The following is a 23,030-nucleotide window of genomic DNA, read 5'->3' as shown; positions in this document are numbered from 1 at the left end:
AGCTGAAGAGGAATAGCTCAGCAGAAAGAGAGAAGGAAAAGGGGAGGAGCAGGAGGGGCAGTCCATGAATTATACATATACCCCACAATCAGAGGTGCCTGCCTTATTTATGAGCAAAAAAACCCACACAGCTTAGCCAGAATTGGGCTTTGTCTGCTGTGGAATGCAATAGCAGTTCATTTAATACTTAATGACTCTGAAGTTTCACCCAGACACCCGCACACCGGTGCCCACTCCCCTATGAGAGCTCCTACTCTTACAGCTCCCCTGCCATCTCGTGTTGTTGCGTTCTGCGGCGACAAGAGTCAAAATTACAGTGGCTGTAAGAAGAGCCTCAGTTATCACCTTCCTCTGGGCTCAGTTTACATTTCATGACAATTAGACTCAACAGGATGTATCCATCATGCGGGGTTAGATTGGTGATAAAGGGGCCAGTGGGGCTTTCGCTGCGACGCAGCCTGGGAAAACCAAACCCTCTCCGATGTCCCCTAAAAGCCGTGTCATTCTGCTCAACATCTCCTCTGATTTACTGTATTCACTCCCACGCGGTCTTGCCATCGGTGATGACATAAAGCGCCATAATGTCACGATGACAGACGCATGAAACCGGAGTTAAAAATGGGATCATATGATAACATGCTTTCCCAGCGCCAAAGCCCATTTATTTAAACGTCCTATACTGTTGATTTAAAGCTATGATAATCGGTTCCCATTTTCCACACAGAAGATGAGAAATGCATTTTTGTTATGGCGACGTCGTCCCTTGAGGATTGAGGAGATAGTAAACAAGCTAAAGGCTCCTGCTGTGACCACTCAAGCCGTCTCAATCCCTCCTCATCTCAAATGAAATGGTGTTGATCTGGACCCTGGAGATTCTGTCACAATGTAGGCCAACAACGTGTAGGACAAGACAAGCCTTTGAGGGGAGGAGAGCTGTCCTAATCCCATGCTGCAGTCACATTCCACTACTATCTCCTCTTGTTTATTTGAGTTTCAGAAACACTTCAGATCCACTAATCCCACTCACCCTCTTCAATTCCCACCAACAGCCTCTTACACCAGTGGTCCTCTGAGTGTCTTTGAATTGTAACACCTCCTGCCTGAGAAAAGACAAGCAACCCGGTAACAATTAAAGCATGCGTTCAATTTATTAAAAAGTAATGATGGAGGTCCACTTTATGTGTATTTCAAGTCTACTGGAGCACAAAGATAGGCTTTATAAAGGGGGCATATAGGGCGAGGTGAGGGCTAAGAGCTTTGGATTTATACTGCTGTGGAAATTAAGGATCAAAACAGATCTAAAGAGAACCAAATGACTGATTCTTTTTCCCAGTTACAGTCTTTGGAAATCCTGACTGTAAATTACTATGCTGAAATAGTGACCTCCAGGTCAGAGGTTAGGAGAGCTGTCGATCACTGACTGTCTGACACACATTCTGGTTATCCATCCGTCCAATAGTGTCACAGACAATCTATGGGATTTGACTGCAGGACACAGCAGCTTTGAATGTAGCTGGAATAAATTGATAAGCCGACATCTTACTAAGTACATCAGCTTTAGGACTCTTACATTCTAATCTTTCCTTCTCCAATGAGACTGTTGGCAAGATCAATTCAGTAACAAAATGATAACGTAGACCACAAATAAATGCCGCAGAACAATTTCAAGCGCTAATTTATCCAGGCTGAAGCAGGAACACGTGAGCTCGGTTAGGAGAGGATGACAAAATCAGCAGAAGACTTAAGCTATATGAGCCGAGCACGACAAGCCCGATCTCATCTTCAGAAAGAGAATAAACACTTGGATGAGAGCAGATTGTCTGTGTGACTGGTCATTATTGCAAAAAGAGGATTTTACAGCAGCTTTGATTACAATAATCCTTCAAGAGAATTAAATCCCATCTGACAGGGAGATGGTGTGAAATCTGTGAAAGCTTCATTATCTTAGAAAATAAATGGCTACCATTCAAAGGAGCCTATGCTCTGTAGGATCAATAAAAACACTGGTTGATGCAACATTTTCCCATCAGAGCTCTTATGGATAAACAAAACCAAAACCTGATCTTATATGTAGCAGATGTTTTTCTTCATATACGACTGATTTATATAGTAGTCCCCATCACATAGGTATTGGATAGACAGCGTTACAGACAGCAGATTTAGATATGAACTGCCACCATCGGAGGAAGTCTAAACTGTTGGTTTAGTTGCAGAGCTTTTCAGACTCCTCTCCTGTGTCTTTGGTCTTGCTGTGGGGGTTTTCACTCTCTGCCACCCACCATGTGAATAATGAGCTCCACAGATAGCAGCCAATGAAGCAACCCCCCCTTCAGCCAATGAAACTTAACAACCATGTCCAGATCAGGTCCTTCCTGCTGGGACTGACCAGCCCCGTTTCACACTCCTCCGCCACCCACACACATTCACACAAACACACACACACATTATGCCTCAAACTAGATAAATACAAAAAGGACAGGCTTCAGAGAAACTATGGATATGTATCTTCTGGGCCTAGAGTACCTTAGAGCAGCAACTTAGCTATTATATCAGGACTATATGAAATATGAATATTAAGTATGACAAAATGGCAAGGACTGGCTCTTTACACTTAAACTCTACAGCCGGCTTTAGCAGCTACACTGACAGGGAATCCAGGCGGTCCCCACTTGACCACGGTTTCCACTCCAGCGTGCTTTGAGGCGTGGGTGCTGGTGGTGTGGCCCGTCGTCTGTCAGGAAAGCGCAGGGTGTTGAGACGAGCGTCTGGCCTCAACATGACCAAAAGGCGCTTTGAAGTCTGACCAAGCGCACAACAATCCCAGCCATGCCCTGCCATAAACCTTCCAACCAGCACCTACTATCAGATCTTTTCAGTGTGCCTCAAAATATACTGCCTACCGCCAAAAGAAAAGATGACCACACAAAGGCCCTAGTAAACTCTTCAACCTCGTAGCTAACAAGGAAAGTGATATTTTCCCTTCGCATAATTGTTGTTTTTCTTTTAGATAAAGATTAATGCATGTTCAGGACTGAGCCAATTTAATGTTATTACACTGATTGACCCAGAAAAACGCTACTGTTGGGGAAGTTTGACCATTTTATTTTGGCGTGAGAAACTGTGGGGGTTGGGAGGGGGGTTGACAGCGGGCTTTGAAAGACACTTTTGAATGAGAGACATAGTAGCATTCCAATGATTGTTATTCAGGCAAACCGCTCCGCAGCTTCCTACATGTAAAGACTAAAACGCATGTAATCCAAAAGAGTAAACACTCCTTATTCTTAGTCTGGTATGTGCAACTCTGGGTGTGATTGGTAGGGAGAAAAAGAGGGGACTCAAAGGAGGCACCTGGGATATGCGTGAGTTCTGTGAAAGACAAGCACGACTCATTGCCATCAAATAGCAACCAGACAATGTTGCTTTCTAAGGCTTTTCCCTTGGCAAGCTCTTGATGAAGCAAGTGTAGAGATGTGGCTGGAACACAGAGAAACACAAGGCCAAGGCAACAGCCCACCGCTTACAGATATTATAGCAGAGATTGGTGGTTTAATCCTCTTTGGCTTAGTGATCACCACTCTCTTATTCATTGAGAGATCAGTCTCACTGGAGCAAAAGTATACTGAACAAAAACATTATTCTTCAGGATATTCACTCTTCTTTCTGTTAACAAGAAATACATTATACTTTCTTCTTCAAAATTCTGAGTGATGGGCACGTTCCAGTGACTCTCCACAGGCCAACTTATCCAAGCGTAATGTACAGGTCCTTTCTTCTCCTCCATCCCTGAGAGGAGTTTGAGTAATGAAGTGCACTGCTTTGTTGCAGGCCGGCGTTTAGCTGCCTCAAGTCAATCCTAGCATTTGATTTGGAGCCTGGATCACACCCTTGGGGAAAGCAACCCTGTTAATATCAGCCATGCTCTGAATGTGGAAAGCTTCTTGGCTGCTTCTGCACGCTCTCTCATGCACACGCACAAACTCTATTTTCTTTGCACCAGCAGAAAGAGAGAACGCCCTGTAGTTTTTAAACTTTCAGGGAACACATCCAAACTTCTCAAGTGGGAAGCTCTAACAGTTCAGAGAGACAAACAGAGAGACAAAATGACAATAGCTTATAGAAATGCCTACTGCCTATTCTCCTGGCGTCTCCCCGCTGAATGGAGTTTGTCTGCTGGGTGGCTGGGCTGCTGGCCCTGTGTTATGGCATGATAATGACTCCCCGGCTCTCCAAAACGCCACCTCGCTCTGCTCTAGAGAGAGGGCAAGCAGGTTAATTACCATGACAATGGGACACTGAGAGCGGGGCCGACTCTGGACACTGCATGTGAGATGGCCGAGATGACTTTCTCATCTCAAATGGAAACGGGAGGCTTTGATTTCTTAAAACACAGACAGATGGACGGGGTCACTGCATCTTTGTCTAAATTATTAAGCAGCCCTTCCTCGCATTATCTTCCCAGGCAGGGAGCACTCTGCGGCTCTTTAACAGAGCGCTGGGTGGACAGGCCTTCTGCCCTGCCGCACTCCCTGGGAGCCACTGCCTTTGTCTCTCTGTTTGACTGTGTGCTGTTCATGAAGTGAAGAGGCTAATCAGAGGCTGTAGAGCCATTCACTGGGAACCACTGTACAGCATGGGCCCATTTGGTACGATTGTTAGAGCTGCCACAATAGCTCTGTGTTTTGACAAACACACAGCCCCTAAGTGCACACTCAAGTCAATGATGTGGATGTGAAGTGTGGCGATGTTTGCTACTAAAACATTGACATTTGGCCCCAAATTAAACTTCAGCACCATGCCCTGACCTACAAGCGAGCATAGATCCTGAATCCTGAGTTATTTGCTTGGCTACAATAAAATTCATGGGAGACCCCTTGAAACTATATGGAACGGCAGAATAGCACAGCAGTGTAATATTAACGCATTATTACTTTTTAAGAGTTTACATCAAATCCAGCCTCATTTAAATTATAGCCTGCAAGTAGGATAAGGAGTGCAAACTGACATGCTTGTTAGAGGAGAGAGAACAAGAAGTCCATTAAAGAATCTCTGACATTTGCAGAGTTTCAGCAATGTTAGCTGGTTGATTATGAAAACAGTATGCTGTGCTTGGACTTGCAGCCAGCAAAAGCCTTTTCAAACATAAAACTCTGATGAATGACTGGGGAATGACTAGTGCCAAGAACCAATGTTGGCCATCACAGTGGAAAGGAGAGAAACAAGTTTCACTGCATTATGGAGAAAACAAAGGAGGTTTGCCTTCTAAAGGGCCTATACATTGACTTTGAAACAGATTCAAACTGGTCACAGATGGCCTCATATTTAAAAAGAATCATCTTCTTTAAATGAGAAACAATAATTTAACATTTTATATATTTAACAGACAATCTTGCATAGATTTATTGTGCTTTGCCCAGAGGCGTTTAAATTATTTTATGATATCAAATCACATTAAAAAGGAATTGAATAGTTTACTCTTGGGCAGACAATTTACATACAGATTAGGACAAATTTGTGACACAAGCGAGAAAAACACATTATAAATATATACACGGTAAGATAAGGGAAATTACCTAAATATTTCCAGATTTAATAGGACAACAGCTCTGCTGTATCCCTAATGTTTTCAGCTAATTAAAACTGCCATGGAAATGATTTGAATTTCAAAAAGGGTATTTAGAAATCAAACAGAAAGAGTAATTTTATGAGGCTGTTAATACTAGACATTGATTGTGATTAATCTGTACACCAATTGCGAGGCCGTGTTAAATCAGCATAAAAAATACAGCCACTCCTGTATTTCCAATTAATCATCATTTGCAACACCATGATTGGCCCAAATGTTCAGCAGGCATTCCCCTATGAGTAAACCACAGTCCTTGGACACTTCAAGGTGCATGATTTATATTACAGCCTTCAATTAAACAGTGTGAGAAACACAAACACACAAGAGACTATTTGTTTTTATAACTGTGCAGCGTGCCAATTGAAAAAGACATAGTAAATACAGACAGAAGGATTAGATCCAATTTGTCATCGCCTTGGCAATAACACACTTCCTGAATATTATTCAAGACAAGTTTTTATAACGTGAAGGAAAACACAGGAGAGAGGAAAAGCAGACAGAGGCACAGTGTCATGAAAGGGAAAACTGTACACATATGCATAAGTATTGTTTACTTCTCGGCTTGTTTTGAGTCCTCACAGGCCAACGGGTCTGTGTGCGAGGAGATGAGAGGCCTTGACAGCTACAGAGAGAATTGTTCAGATTTCCACTGTGGACCAGGGGTTTGAGCTCTGCTAGGGTGCCATCCTTCCTGTTTCAACTCCATAATGTTCTGTCTGCAGTCTGCACAGCGCAGCTCTGAGGGCCTTGTCAACAGCTGCAGAAGAAGCTGATAGAATATGTCAGCGCCATCTTTTCAGAGGAGCTGTCAACACCAGCTTTGTATCAACCTTCTTTGGGACAGGGCACGAAACACAAACAAGCCCTGCGGGAAGCGTTCCATAATGCACCTACCCAAACTTCCAAATGACAAGAGTGGAAATAATCATGCTTTGCTTTCATAAATCAACAGGCAGAAAACTTATTTACATCTTATCTAATTGTATCTCGCTTACAAGAGCAAATAGGTATCATTGAAAGCAGAAGCAATGCAGGAAGAACTGTCTGAAAATCAAGAGACTCTGTCTGTCTATTGGCAGGCTGTGTCCCCAGCTCTCTAAGTGAAATGATACTTAAGAGGCGTGATAAAACTTGTCCTGTCGTGACTAGTCTACTTTAGGTTGTATTATCCTCTGATAATGAGGCATGTATATGTGTCATGGGTCTTGTTCATAAAAAAATGGAGCCACATTACCTTGGAGCACTGCTTGTGATTCTGGCACCACACCAAGGATCCATTATTCTGTAAGAGAAAAGAAAATACGGCCATGAGTCACGAGTCTTGAGTCATTATTTGAGGTTTTGTTGAAAATGCATTTTCCAATGAGCGTATTGTGAAATATCTCTGTCCTATCACCACGCATTTAATTACCACTTTCTAATACTCAGGGCCTATTATGATACACAATACTTGTAATAATAGCAGTAACACACAAATTTCATTGAGCGACTTTGAGTCTGTTTTGTATGCTGAGTGCGTGTAACATAAGCAGGAAAGGGGGGGTCACAGCATCAGGGCCAGGGCAGACCTCTGGTCAGCTTCAGCAGAGCATGGTGACCTCAGCTTTTCTGAGGACCTGTTTGATCTCTCAACAGACATCCCCGAGGTCACTGAGGCAGGAACTGATGTCAGCACTCCTGTGTAGACTGCAGATACCGCCAATTTCTTCTAATTGCTGTGGAAGTGCCACCTTCTGCGTTCCAGCAAGGCAAATATTTGGTCCTAATGATGTTGCATATTTATAATACCTCTACGTGCAAATATGGAGAGTCGTTGGGCGAAGGACCAGGGGGGTAAATGGCTTGTGCAAGTGGCCATTTCCTGAATTCCAATAGAGCAAAGGATTCTCTGCAAACATAATTGTGCATGGATAGCAAGTGCAAGGCTAGTGCTTCAGGAGAATTAACCAGCTGATCAACATAAAAGAGGACTAAATGCTAGAATGTATTTTGTCTCAAAAGTAGGATGTTCAGGTGCTTGTTTCACGTCTTACATGTAGCTTATGCTCATCTAGGTCTATGAATAATTGGGAGATCCAAATGCAGAAAAAAAATAAAATTAAACATTTTCACTATATAGGCAGTTGAAAATTCCATTAACAAATGTATCAATCTAGATAGTGTTAAACCTGGATCTGAGCTTCAGTCTCGGATGCTGTCTGTGCTTCTATATTAAGGCAACATGGTAGCTAGGATACAGCCAAACTTTAGGGGTCTGCAGGCAAAAAGTCTGCTTAAATTCAATGTCAAGTTCAAAGCCTTTTCCAACAATGTAATCCAGAAGAAATTTCCCATGAGACCTCAGGAGAGAACTTATCATTAAAGGGTTTAATTTGACATCCAGTACCAGCAAGTGCTGTGCTTTTGGTGTCAAGGATAACGGTCAGACAGCTTCAAAGGAATTCATGATTGTATGGTCATGTCTAGAACAGAGAATCTCTTCCACAAAAGGTGCACATAATGACGCAAAACACAGAAAGTCTGAAAGCCCAAGAGACTAGAAGAAGTTGTTACATTTTGTTACCGAATGAAACCAGTAACCAGGTGGCAACTTGGCTGAAGACGGTTTTGCGTGCATCAGCAGGTTTTATGTCCTTATGTGGGTGTGTAATAGGGCAGATTCTCTCTGTTTGGCTGAATATCGATCTAAACATGAATGATTGTCCTCACTAGTACACAATCAATGCATTTTGAAGGAAATATTGTACTGTATCACATGATTAAAATCCTTGTTGAGTGCAGTAACATATGAAAAATTATCAATCAAAGTAAGCCAAATCCCCAGTTGGTGACACCCAGTAAATAAAGCCTTGACATTTACGCTGGCAGACAATCCATCAAGATAATTTATACAGATTGTCACAACTCTAGACCGTGTCCTAAATCAAATCAGCGGTCCTGTTTTTGACACCTTTCCTCACCCATCCATCAGGGCGACAGGGCCAGATCCACAGAGGAGCTAATTTTGCAGTGTGACAGCATCTCCGTAGCAGAGACGCTCGGTGGGATGTTGCCCCAGCTGTCCAGGCCTGACCCCACCATGTCAGGGACCAATGGGGAATAATTATAGGTCAGGACTTCATCCCTTTGACTCACCATGACATTCCTCAGCAGCCTGAACATTATGCAGTCCTGAGCACTGTCAAGGACTGCGGTGAATGAATGCTTTCCAGATATCCCCCTATGTGACTTGGGTTGCATTTGGAGAGAAGAGCCCGTACGCTGCTTCGTGACTGTGTGTGGCTAAGGTGAGCTCACCGCTTTTTAAGTGTCACCGGCGGAGTCATGTAAACAGGGGATTCATCCCAGAGATATATTATGGCTGTTGTCAGCTGAGAAGTCAGAGCAGGTGGCCAGGGGCATGTTGCATTGTCTAGACATCTTAGGGGAACATGGACAAAACCCTTTTTTACCTTTGAGGACAGCATTCCTCCTTTTGAAAATGGAAATCTTTTGTTTCCCATGGGCCTCTGATTTGGATTAAATGGATCGCTGTTCAATTTGGTGAGCTGTTTCTGCGTGGCATTTCATAATGCCAATGAATGTCTAGCATAGAACTACTCCAAGTGTTTCTGTATAGAAAATAGAGTTGGCCTATGACTCCTTGTACATTTCTGGCCAAGTTGAGAGACAGGACTTCAGAGCACAGGCCAGTGTCCCTGTGTGTCCTTCAGCAACCCAGGGGTTCTCAGCCAACACTAAAATAACTAATCCTCAAGGGCACATATCTAGCACTAAAATAAAAGGCCTCAAGATTTAGGCCTTTAGTGGGTGTGAGGTCCAGGATCATTCTACTCATCAATTATTCACTTTATATGAATTATTTGACAGGGGCTGTGAAAGTGAGCTAATGTTTTCAGCTCACATCCAACGTGAACATAAAAGGGTGTTTTATCAATTTCAAACAACGATGGTGCAAAGTTGTCTCCAGCTAGGAATGTAGGCTATTTGTCAGAGGAGGTAGCTCATGGTGTAGCAGCACTGGGGGCTGAGATTTACAGACAGGACTGTCATGGTTTAAAAGCATTTACAGAGAGGTGAGGCCAAGCTACATAGACCCCTATTCATCCGCTGTCTTCACTAATGAAAAACTCCACACATGAGACGAGCACTGGCTGCGGTTTGATTCCACCGCAAGTTATTCAATATCAAAGGCAAAAACAAGGGGACACGGAAAAACTACTTTCCAATGTTTTTTCTTCCCTTCGCTGAAAACACAAATCTCACAAGTACCATGCTTAGACTTCGCTGCACTGCACTTTAGAAATGAATGACTGAATTTAAAATGTTAGATTTTTATGACTTTGAATGTAATAACAAGACCTCGTGGACACACCTTGTTTTTGGCTTCACATGTCCCCACATAAATAATCCACTACAAGGCCGATGCTTTCAGAATACATTAGTCAACAGAGCCCCCAGTTCGCTCTTAATATTTTAAAGTGTCCGAGGCTAATATTTATGGCTGGGTGTTCCCCTCTGTCTATTGTACTGTGGTGACAAGTTCCCCAAAAGTGGAGTAAAATGACAATAAATACATCTGTATTTGGAAATACTATTACATTAATAAATCTAAAGTTGTCATAAATCTGACAACCAAGGGCCTACCCATGGGTTTTCCAACTCTGCAACTCCATGGTCCATTTCCATTTCACACTAATTCACAACTGTGACAATTAAAACTAAGTCTCTGATTTGTCCTCATATAAAAAAGGACAGAGGTGCGGGTGTTCATAGCAGCTGCAAGTGCTAAAGTTTTCTCAGTATCACTCCAGTATTCAGAGAGTGATCAAATTAAAGCCAATATGAAAAACAGATTTTTAAATTCCAGCTGCAAAATGTGTCAGGAGAGCAAATTGGCTCTTGTACCATAATCCAAATAAGTAACAGTCCGTATAGATTACTTGATATTAAATATACACAGAGAAATATTAAAAGAAAATCACCAACAGTAGGCTAAAGTCACTTTGACATACGGCCGAGACGTTTCATTTCCATTAACATGGAAAGCGTTGTATGTCTTGATTTCCATATCGCGTATTAAATGACCCCTAAAGGATGAATGCTTTCCGAGATGAATTAAGAGGTCTGCCGTCTCAATCATTTGAGTGGAGCACTGAGCTGCCTGTCGGCCCGTTGCTGTAATAAGATCTGGCAGAGGAAGCAGATCCACCTGTAGGCTGTGCTGACTGAGCATGCTCCAGTGTTGTGGCAACAGTACATTAGAGCTTATCACATTTAGCACAATTGGGCCCCAGCGTTTAGCAGGAAGGTGACCTCACTGGAGCAGCACCGGTAGCGCAGTATGTATCCTCTGCATGTCTATGAGGTGTGATGCTGGCATTTGGCGGCAGGGCCAGGGGGCAGGGGGGAGGAGAGCCATGTGTTTTTGCAGCTGACCAGACCCCCCATTTCCACATAAAAGGCCTGTTGAGAACACAGTGCATAGGACAGTCCTTGCAGAGGATCAACAATTGCCTTCTATTCTTAGACCCACACGCCTGCTCAAGCAACCCCCCTTATCACTAACTCAAAAAAATGCCCCTCTCTTTAAACAAATACTTCCTTCTCATTTTCTCCTCAATGGACACACCTGAGGTCAGCCTCAGACATTGTAGCTCTGCAGTCAATTATCTACACTGTTAGCTGTTCATTAGAGGCGGGACTTCATCAATTACTCCTCAATCTCCTTTGACTTCTCAGTAAGCTGGGGGCTGATTTCATGGCCCAACTTTGTAACCCAGGGCAGTGAGATACTCTTGGAATTTTTTTGAAACAAATCCCTAAGAAGTATAGCAGACTACTTGCCAAGTCGCGCTTTAAGATACACTAGATCAGTAGTTCTCAACCCTGGTCCTCGGGACACAAAGGGCTGCTGGTTTTCTATCCTACCAGGCAGTTAATTGCAGTTTAATGCATTCATCCTTCATCCAAGGTGTAAATCAACCACTGATTAGATGGCTAGAATGAAAACCAGCAGGGCTCTGGGTCCTGAGGACTGGCATTGAAAACCACCGCACTAAATTAATCAATGCTCTCAAACGTGAAGTTAACAGATGACAAAGGAGGAGACAATGCGCTCTGTTGATTCTTTATAGCCAATTACAGTTTGACAATGCTTTACAATGTGTCCTGACAATTAGGGATTCATTAATGCACCTAGTGGTTGCAGAGAAAGAAAAGCCTTGCAAATGCAAATGAAGTGAGTAAAAGACAGCCAGCAGATAGATAGCTGATGAAAAGGAGCAGAGGGGAGAAGGATCAGTGACCAGTCCTTTCTCTGGAGTCCTGGGAGAGAACAGTGTGTCCAGTGGAGGGTGAAAAACAACTTCTGACACCACATACCAAATCACCCAAAGCACAAAGCTAATTCCTTAGCAAATAACTTCAAACCTGAACTGCATCACAACAAGCTCTGTGGGAATACTGCTGCAAAATGGATTTGAAAGGCAGTGGCTCCACTTAGGTGAGACGAGTAAACATACCATCAAAAAATAAATGAGCAATTGAGAGGTTCACTAAAAAAAAAAAACAAAAAAAAAAAACATATCTTAAGTCATGACAGAAGTGAAGTCCATCACAGTAAGGGATAATTCATATTCCTGTAATCAGTACAAGTGAATAGAAATTGGCTTTCACTGATGGAATCTGTAAAATATCCATCATCTATGTGTGTCAGTAATACCGCAATGTTAGATATTTTATAAAAGCGACCCACTCAAGACATGTAAAATGTGTGGGAACTTTGCAAGAAACTCAACCCATCATATCTCATATGTGTGCGGACATCTACCACTAGAATTTGTTTTATCTTGATGACACTCCACTGGGAAAGGTCTAATTTCCCTGTCAATAACACCGGAGAGGAAACACAACTGAGAAACTATATCAGCACCATTAGTGACCTGCTCCTGTCTGTTCACTATGGGCTCAAGGGAAACACTGATTTTTTTTATTTTTTTTTTAGGAAGGATCGTCTAAAGAGAACAAATATTCATTGATGAAACAATACAATACCAGATTCATTTCTCATTTTTACTGGGATCCACAGAGAGCAGACAGTCAGAAGTTTGGAGGACTGTGGCCACATGCTCCTACCTGAGAGTGCTTGAAAAAAGCAGAGATGCGAGTGATATGCAGGCTGAGGCATCTCGAAGCGCATCTTGCTCGGTAAATGCTGGCAGTGAAGAAAGAGTCGTCCTGCTTCCTCGCAGACACACTTCCCGGGCTTGTTAACACTATAATCCACAGACACAGGGTCAAACACACGTTTAGGCTCCTGGAAAACATGGTCCGACGGTTGTGCATTTAATCCCTCCACAGATCGGACTACACTGCGTGCGGACTCCGCCGGAGAAACTAAAGAAACTTCAATTATACACTGGGGAGGAGTCACGGGCTCACGCGCCCTGCTATTGGAGGATCCCGCGGTGACTGACAGATACGGTGGGTGTCTAGCAGGTAGGCTGCAGCGCAGTCCTACACACCATCAAAAGCATGGACAGGTTATCCAGCGTGTAGGCCAATGAAGAGGAAGAAAACCCGTGTATGGATGGAGATCAGTGTCAATAATCACAAATCATATCTAATAAAACACATAGAATATAAATGGAAACAGATAAATGATGACTACAGTTCATCCATACACATAGGGGAACATATACCTATTTGATATTAGCCTATATCTGGAAAAAAAAAAAAAAAAGGGTTCCATGTATGGGCAAATAGCATTAAGTAAATGATACAATCATAGACAAATTGTAGTCAAAGGTAAATTAATGCCTTTACAACATGTGCATATGTACAATTTTCCCACTTTTGGGGCTACAATATGAAGCCTGTCATATTCTGATGTGAGACCTCAGGACTAGGTTCATGTTAGTGTTATCAAATGTTATCAGTGTTTTCAAAAACCCATTAATGACATATAGGTGCTTGCTGTATGTAAAATGATATCCTGTGAAAAAAAAAACACATTTATTTTTGACCCAAACAAAATGATTTAAGACGTCCTGCTGACAGACTGAATGATTTTATTATTTATTTATTTTTACAGTGGATGAGCCTCCACCTTATCATAAAATGCCGCAACAATAACCAATCATCATCTACAAAGGAAAGCCTAGTAACATTGATGTACTCTGCAGAGGCATTAGACCTGCTGCCATCTACTGATGACACAACCCATCAGAAATGCAGAGCAGACAGGTTGTCTGTATCAAGCCCTCACATATGGCCTCAGCACAGCTTGCCAACATCCCAGGGAAGCCCTTTCCTCTAGCTGAAGCCGTACAGTTTAACAGTAGCTTGGAAAAACTATTCTACATGGAAAACAATTAAAACCATCCTAAACTAAATTCCTCAAGATGGACTCCCAACTTTTGGCATCATTTCATAGCCTGAGGAACGGAGAAAATATGACATGTAGGAAAAGGTTGAAATCCCTGCCATTTATTGGAGAAAAAGAGTGAGTATTTAATTAGAAAGTTCCCTAGAGGGTTTACAAGACACTCCTGCTTTTCTCTGCTTATGGAGTACTTCCCTGAACACCATTACGGCAGCAGCATAATGAACTTTTATAGGTGTTGCTCTTAAACTGTATGCAGAATGGGACTGAAACAGAGACTTACACACCATCATTAGATTTGGCTCAAGTAGCCACATCGCCTCGGGCCAGTGATGCATTGTGCCAAATAGTTCAGCCCTCGCCTCTCTACTGAAATGCTAATATGCCCATACGAGTACATCCTGGAAAGCAGACACTGCCTGTGCCAATGATGGGGATCACCTCCTCAAAACTTAGATTTCCATCAGACACCAATACTCATATCATTCATGAATACTTGCTACTTTGTCAGAGTAAGTGGAACACTGTAATGAGAGAATGGCCTGTTATGGTTTTGTGAAAACAAAGCTTTTTATCATGCAAATCGTCCCATGGAGCTATAATGGTAGGATGGATGGGTGTTCATTTCCCTGGTGGTCTCAGACATACAATGTAACTTGTGGTGAGAGATCCCTTGCTACTCTTAAAATATTTAAACACGGATGTCTGTGTACCTTAAAAACGGTGTAATGGCTTAATTTGTTGGCTTATTACAGCCATGTGTGGTGGGGGGGTTTTATGGTGTGTGGTGAAGGAAACACACTGCCTGTGTGCGGTCCTGATGTCTCCTGCAGTCTGTGGGACACACATCCCTTCGACGCCATGCTTTCATTGACTGGGAAAAGCCTCTGCCAATAGTGAACTCAGGCTATAAAGCGATCTTGAGAGGATGCGTTCGCCTGAGCAGAGGAGGGACTTAATTCCAGCTCCAACCTACGTCACTGCTTTAATTCACACCAATAATCACGATGAGTCTCCATTAGCAACTTATGTTTACCTACGTAAATAGACCTGCATGCACATCAACTGACTCACCATCCAACAAAGTGTTTACATAGCATAGCATACGGCACCAACCTACATAGAAACAACTGTTTACCGTGCCACACCCCTATGTAGTGTATTACATTGAGTTTTAGTACTTCATCCTATTGGTCCAAAGGCCATTGCTTATGTTTTACAGAAGAAAACTGAATGTGAGCTGAACAACAGTATCCCAAAACCTCCTTTTAAAACCCCTTAATCCCCCATCCCCTCTGTACACCCTGACCCAAGCACCCCTAACACTCCCTCTATCCAAACCCTTTCTCTCATCCTCTAGCCTCACCCTTTCACCTCCTTCTGACCCTTTACAAAATGGCTCCTTAACATAAATAACATCAACATTGTCAGCAAAGATTGATCTAGTTTCTCTGATAAATAGGAACTGATGGTTTTAATTTGCGTACAATACTCATATGATTGTTCCTATCTAGGTTGAGGATTTATGTGAAGGCTCTTGCTTACACTGCAGCCTCTAAGCTCTCTCTTTAGATGGTATATTCTGGAAGATCACCGCTGCTGTGGCAAGGGACCTGCTGCAGTCCCGAAGGTTGCAAAAATGTGGGCTTTTGTCACATGATCTGACAAAAGGCGTCCCAAAAGATAACAAGCACAGTATCAGTTTTCAGCCTGTATGCAGCTGAGAAAGAAGGTACATGGCAATCAAACACTTTGGTATCTTTGATCCTTAAAGCTGCAGGTGGACTCATTGTTCACACCTGTGATGAGAAGCCACTCGGATCAGGGAGACAATAAGCTTTGTTATGAACACTAGCAAACAAAATACAAGGACACTAGTTCAAATGGAGGCCAAAATCCAAACCTGATAGCTTCCAGCATTACAAACTGGTAGTGTGTAATAACATAGACATTAGAATATGTTTATGTGTAAACTGTGACTGTGAATTGTGACTACCATGATAAAGCAGTGAATCTTCTTCCGTCATCTGGAGGTATTAGTCCTTTATTTGAATCACACAAGTGTTAACCACAACCATTAAAGAAGCAGAATGTCACAAAAGGGCATGTGGGTTGTTGAAGTGAAATGCCATAGTCCAGCTAATGAATCATCACCACTTTAAGTCATAAATGTGTGAGCATCTACAATATGTATGTGCATATGACTAACTGCAGAATATGTCATTTTTATATATCTAGTATTGTTCTCAGAATTGTAGCCATAGCATACCTTTAACCTGTTACAAAACAGATCCATACCCTTTAACAGAAGAGAGTGAAAATTCAAAGACCTTCTATGTGATGAGAGCCATGAATGAAAGTCCATAATTCCACTCTATCTGAACTTATCACCGCTTCATCTGTACAGACCATGATTACACATTGATGAAGTTTCCTGAATAATTGCTTGAGGCAAATCGGCAGTCAACATAATGACAAACTCGATGTCTGTCTCCAAGAGCGAGCACCAGCGATGACATCATTACAATAGATATCATCAAGTAGAGGCAGGTAACATCTTACCTTTAACAACACTGACATCATGGCTGTAAATAAAAAATAAAAAAAACGTCATATAGCTACATCAAGGGCCAAGCCAAGAAAAAGCTTTAACGACTGCTGAAGAAGCACTGCAAAAATGTCCAGTTTAACAATTAGTTTGTCCTATTATATATATATATATACATATATATATGTATATATGACAATTAAAACTAAGTCTCTGAATGCATATATATATATGCATTCAGCCTTAAAATCTTATTTTTCTTTTACCAAGTCAAAGATTCTGCCGATAGCAAGAGATAAGACACTTTTCCAATGCAGGAGCATTTGTTTCAAAACACCGAAACATGTGGCAATATCCTCAAACATGGCAGATAACTCAGCTTGTTTCACAATACTGTCATTTGATTCAAGAAAACTGAAGCTAGTTGATTTGCACTGGAAATGAGTTCAATTATCTCATCCCATTGGCCGATTTTGTTCAAGATGGACATTTTTCTTAGATGGATTTTTTTTTTTTGCAGTCGGTATTGATGTCTGTCTGCCACCAGGGGGAATGATTTGTAAGAACAATGATGATGACTACAAATTCATTTGGCTGTGGGCATTTCTTGCAGATGGAATAGATGCTTATATTGATCTATGATTCATGATGTGGATTTGGATGTGCAATCCATGCCTTGTTTCTATAAACCTCTCTCCATTACCTGACATTGCTCTTTTATTTTGAGTTTCATATCTAGAGTTGTATGCCCTATGATGTGGTATACTGTGATTCAACCAAAAAGTGAATGATTATGGCTTAAGACTGTTATAATATAGTATATGTCTTTCTCTCTAAATAGGCTGTCTCACTGATACAAGCTCTCAACCTTACACTCACTCTTTTGTTTATTCATAATTATATTTCAAGACTGTTCACTGGGTGTGTTCACAAAAATTTCCAACATTCCCTGTGAAAATATTTATTTTATATACGAGGCTGGAAAAACGACTTAGCGTGGAGAAGTTCTAAATAGATGCCCATGGAATATTTCCCTCCTTTCACCTCCTCCCAAAACAATACAGCGTTGTGCCATGGTGGAGGAATGAAAGTCAACTACAAGCTGTTATTCACATCCAAACCACCTCCTTACTGCTCGGATAGTTACATTTTGTTCTCAGTTTAGTCAGCGATGGTTGACTGATACCTGAATATCCCTCAGTGGTTGTTATCTGGGTAGACGGTGATAACTGGGTCTTTTTACTGGGTGGGCTGATGTTTATTTTTAGACTGTACACACTGAAAAGACACTAGACAAAGAGGAGAAGAGGAGGAGAGACTTGTGTAACACCATTTATTTAAACCCATGCAGTCACAGTATATAGACAGCACTGCAAGAAAGTATATTATCTTGTCCAAATATGGAAGATTTAGGCTCATCAATAAACTGTGTACTACTTTCACACCACTAGATGGCAATGTTGGCACACACAAATTTTGGACACAGACTCCTTAGTCCTGTAATTCCCCTCCTCCTCCAATCTCTCTCTCTCTCTCTCTCTCTCTCTCTCTCTCTCTCTCTCTCTCTCTCTCTCTCTCTCTCTCAATATTTTCCAGGAGATGATCCAGCATTAATACCCACAATGGAGAATTTACCAAGGGGATTTTGTTCTCTCGTCTGAGGCAAACAATTATCAGATATGATGGAAAATAGAACACATTTTGAAATTTAATGTAATCTCTCTTTCTCTGTGTCTCTGTCACACACACACATGCACGCGTCCTCGCACACATACAAATGTTTGCACACACACACACCTCCCTCTCTCTCGCCCTCTCTCTTACACACACAGTGTAGTAGGATTTTTTCATGTTTTATAACCTGATTTGATAGGGAAATGTAAACAGATGGTATTGCACTTAGAGTCATCTTATCTTACACATCAGATCATGAAGGGCTTGACATCTCCATGTGAATGACCTTTATCAGGATGTGTGATAACACGGTTTGTTCTTTCCTCTCCCTTACACAACCCTCTCCTCTGCCACATGTAAATCTCCCTGACCCTCTCCGCTGTACACATCAACATCACTGAGTGTTTTCAGGGGGAACAACAACAACAACAACCATGATAGCCGAGTGTATACATTATTTCATGAACCTGGAGGTCAGGCAAGTGATTATGTAGAGCGACGTGTCACTGTGCTATATTAATGTGATGTCTGGCTGAGTGGAAGCCCATTACACAGCATTATGTTGCTATGACAAAGCAGGAGGCTGAAATCAGTGATCCACTGCACAGCAGACATGCCCATCCCCCAATCACTAAGCTAACAATACAATGTCAGAGGGAGATCACAGACCCTGTGAGATTTTCCTGGGCAGAAATCATACAGTAGGTTGGTTTAAAAATGCCTTCTGGTTGTATTTGTAGTTAACCCCACCCTATATTTTCAGTGCAGCTCACTAGCCTGGTTTCTCCAAGGCTATTTAAGGCTCACTCGCCAATCACATCAATGCATTTTGCAAAAATAAATTTCAACATCAGCTGAGGTATAATGTCAGATAAACACATTAAACACACATTTAAATTTTGTGTTATAGGCATACACATATTGAGTTGACCCTGACAAGGTCCATTTGGCCTTGCTACTGAGAACTAGACACACTAGTATTGTCACAACAGTGAATGTTATCAATAACAGCGAAACAGGGCGATATGAAATTTTGCATAAAAAGATTTGGCTGTAGTTAGTATCACAACTTCACCATTATGGCATCTAATCAAATTACAGAATGAATAGATGGTTGTGGTGATAGCCAGCAGTGATGTTCTCCATAATGTTCAACTCATTGTTTTTGGATCTCAAGATTGCAGCTAATACACTGTGTCTCCATGGAAACCTATCCCTGACATTTCAGCTGTAGCCAACCATTTAAGCTATCAACACTGAACATTTTTGAACATACTTCCTGGAATTGGCATAAAAAGACATACTGGTGAAGACAGATTGCAAGCCTGACATGGCAATTCACTCACAGCTGTAAACTGAAAAAAACACTAGCCTGGCTTTTCTGGCTGAACAGTGCATAAATATTCATATTTGCTCTATATTATTGTTTTTGCATTGCATATTTATTTGAGGGATTTAGCTGACACTTTTATCCAGAGTGATGCACAATGAGTCAATAAATGATCACAAGACTCCTGATTGCTGAAGACCAAAAATATTGAGAAATTGAGGAACAAAATTACTTATTTAAGCACAAGGGGAGAGATAAGGGAGTTTATGAGCAACCTGCAGCTAGAGTGGGGAGCAGATTTCTGAAACAGTGTGAAAGATTTAAAAGTCACTGTAATAAGTATTGTAAAGTCATTGAGTGCCATTGTACAGCCTGCATACAGGCTGGAGGGGGAGGAAAGGAAAGGGGAGGCTTTTGGATCCACAGGGCACCAACCCTTGACCCCTGCCCTCGACCCTTGAATCTCTGACATCTGTCTGCTTTTTCCCGCCTTTCCTCTCTCCGCCTGCTCTGTCAAAGGAATTTGGTTATGGCAGGGGAAGGAATGTGGCCTCCTAAAGAAATGCATATGTTCCCAAACATTCAGATGTTCTTAAAAAGTGAATACACACATGACTCTGTAGTAGTGTGACACATAAACAGCAGATTTGTACCGGGTCACGTATTGATTGTATATTTTGAAGTTCAATTTTATAAATTCCCTGGCTTATCCGCTCGTCTTATTCCCCTGTCTGATGTGAAACCTAAGGATTTACTCCTGAAAATAGATGTATTTTTTCTTGTATGCTGCTTTACTTTGTCTGGAAAATGGGTCTGTATGACATAACAGTGTGCCTGCTGTAGAAACCCTTCTGTGTCTCCCGGCAGTGTAGACGGTTGCAGAGGGGGAGGGGAGGAAGAGAGTGGGGGAGGGGCTGTACAGTGTTACTGAGTACACAAAGCTCTCTCTCTTTCTCTCCCACACACACACACACACACACACACAGAAATATTGAAGCCTTGTCTTTGCCCTTCCAGACTGGCTCACACGCCCAGGCCCTGTGCTCCTATTCTCTTTACAGTGTAAATAAAGCAGCAGGACTCAGGGAACTAAATCCAATATGTCAATGGACACCGCAGCACAATGAGCAATAGAGACCCAACTGGATATTCCCCTGCTACAGGCTGAGCTTTCCCCACGCTTCCCCTGGCCTAATAACGGCACAACAAGAGTCGTGTGACTCACAGCACCCTTCCCCCACAGTTACATATTACCATCCCTCCTCAGTGCTGTCTAGAAAGGTCATGTGACCCTCATCAGCTTCCCGGTTTGGGGGAGGGGAGGCAGATTGAACCTGTTCTTTGTTAGGAGGTCAGCCCCAGCTCTATGGCAGGAAGCGCTCCTACCATACAGCATGTAATAGAAGGGCAGAAGGCAGTGTGGAGGATTAGAAGTGACTGAATGAGCTTTTGAGCGCTCATGCAGTAGAGAGCTTGTGGAGCCGGCAAGGTTCTCACAGCACAGTACTAAAGGCTTGACAAATATGGCTCCCGGACCTTTAAAACTGCATGAGGCTGATGAAACGGGAAGAAAAACAAATGGACTATCCACATAAAGTTGAGGCACGGGTTGTGATTTTATTACCGCTCACATAGAACTCTGGATACAGTGGCATATCCATGGTTTTAGGTGGGGAGGGAAAGCAGATGGTACACTCTCATTCACTGCTCATAGATAGCCATTAATATAGTGCGTTTTTGGATTGTTGGTACATCTCAAAATAGAGAAATCACTTTACTCACATGGTTATTTACATACAATATAAAATGCTTGACAAAGCACTTGGCAAAGCTTGTATGAGTAGGGTAGAAACTGTACCATGTTTTCGATTTTCCAGACAGTAAGTTGCTATTCAGTCCAAGTGTTGAGTGTTGAGCTGTCCAGAAAGATGGCCATTTTCATCCTCATTACCCCTTAGTCTTGGAATAAGAGCCTTAAATTTAGCATTGCAGTGGTGCCCTGCACTAAAATGTACAGGTCAAGAATATAGTATAGAAAAGAATTGTACTACAATGCTTTTACAGAATATAGTAAATAATTCTATTGTGATTTAGACAGTCGTTATTGAATAGAAAAACTACTACGGGAAGGTTATTCACAAAAATAAAAAATCATAGTTATAGGCCTGTTGGGGATCTTTCAACCAGATACTCTAACAAGGGTTTAGGTCAGTGGCAGCATTGTTAATATCTGAACGTATACTGTGCTGTCAGAATTAATAGCAATTTGGTGCTGATAGAGATGCGTTAATACACTCTTGAAGATGAGCTATTTTCTCTACTTAGAAAATGGAGAACATTAGATGCAATACTAAGCTTAATTAATTAAATATAATCATCAAAGAACCAAAAATACAAGTGGAGGGCAGGGAAGGAGGGGGGTCGGTGGATTGTTGGACGCTAAATGTTTGGGTTTAGATACAAATGTATTGACTTTTGTGAGTTGTGATCCACACTATTTGCTGAACCTGTGATTAGTTCTGCACTGTTGGTACTCTGAGGAAGAAATATCTAGGCCCAACATAAATAATGTCTTTTAACTTTTTTTCTATGCACTAGAAGGCCTTGATGCACAGGATGTTAAATTCTCATTTTTAATTAAATTCCAATTAAACTATGGATCCTACTTATGTGCATATGATTGTTTCAACCACAACTCATCTAGATCAAGAAACATATTGTATAAGCCTTGTACAGTATGGACTAGAAGCCTGGCAAATGACTTGGAGGGAATACATTAGCCTAAATCATATCTGCACTTCCACTATGCTAGAAATGCTTTATTTTGCTTCCAGAGTGCCTCAGTATCTTGCAGTCAACCATGTAGTCCTCACTGTATTAGACTAAAATAATGAACAATTCTGCAATACCCACTGATGCAAGAGGCAAAGACCTGATGGCTTCTTAGGGGAATATACGTATGTCTGAGGAGGCAGATGAGTCATATCTGAAACACGTGTGTTGATCAGAAGTGGAATCAGGGTCAGCCCTATGCACAGGGCAAAAAGTCTAATTTCTCATTATTTTCTGGAAACAAGGCACCTCACCTCCACAATCTGTCTGCCCTCATATATCCCACTAAGGCTCCTTACACTCAGACTGTCAAGGAGGGAGAGCGCTGGAACTGCTATTTGGCAGTCCAGAGAGCTGAGCTCATCTCAGCTTATGCCTCCCTCATGTCTCCATTTATTTGCTCTCACCAAAACAGGGATCACTCTGGAGAACATGGATATGTCAGGAGCCTTTCTGCAGCAAAGACCCACAAGCAGCAGCTCCACATCAGAGACCTCTGGCTGATGTGCTAACACAGACCTGCTCGTCTTCTGTGGAGTCTACTTGTTTCTCTTCTTTGTCACCCATCCAAAATGGATTATTCCTCAAATGTAAATGTCCCATTTAAAAACTGCAAACTTGTGAAGATTACAGGCCC

The 23,030-nt window shown here is 42.0% G+C and overlaps 1 protein-coding gene across 2 annotated transcripts in view; it reads right to left on the bottom strand.

Annotated features, from left to right (window-relative positions):
• LOC139660752 (anosmin-1) overlaps window positions 1-12,975 on the bottom strand; it is a 37,545-nt gene extending 24,570 nt beyond the window's left edge. For both annotated transcript variants that reach the window (XM_071538970.1, XM_071538971.1), the window contains exons 1-2: window positions 12,761-12,975; window positions 6,858-6,905 (exon numbers count right to left, since the gene is read on the bottom strand). In XM_071538970.1, coding sequence (XP_071395071.1) covers window positions 6,858-6,905; window positions 12,761-12,970 — 258 coding nt within the window. In that variant the 5' untranslated portion in view covers window positions 12,971-12,975. The remainder of the gene's footprint in view (window positions 1-6,857; window positions 6,906-12,760) is intronic.
• Between the last annotated feature and the right edge of the window lie 10,055 nt (window positions 12,976-23,030).

The sequence above is a fragment of the Centroberyx affinis genome, unplaced genomic scaffold, assembly GCF_046629955.1.
Source record: "Centroberyx affinis isolate AG114_WGS23_722 - 3 ecotype Tasmania unplaced genomic scaffold, CSIRO-AGI_Caff_v1 ptg003379l_1, whole genome shotgun sequence".
Classification (NCBI taxonomy): Eukaryota; Metazoa; Chordata; class Actinopteri; order Beryciformes; family Berycidae; genus Centroberyx; species Centroberyx affinis.
The sequence above is the reverse complement of the archived record's forward strand: the minus strand, read 5'-3'. Positions and strand labels throughout refer to the sequence as shown.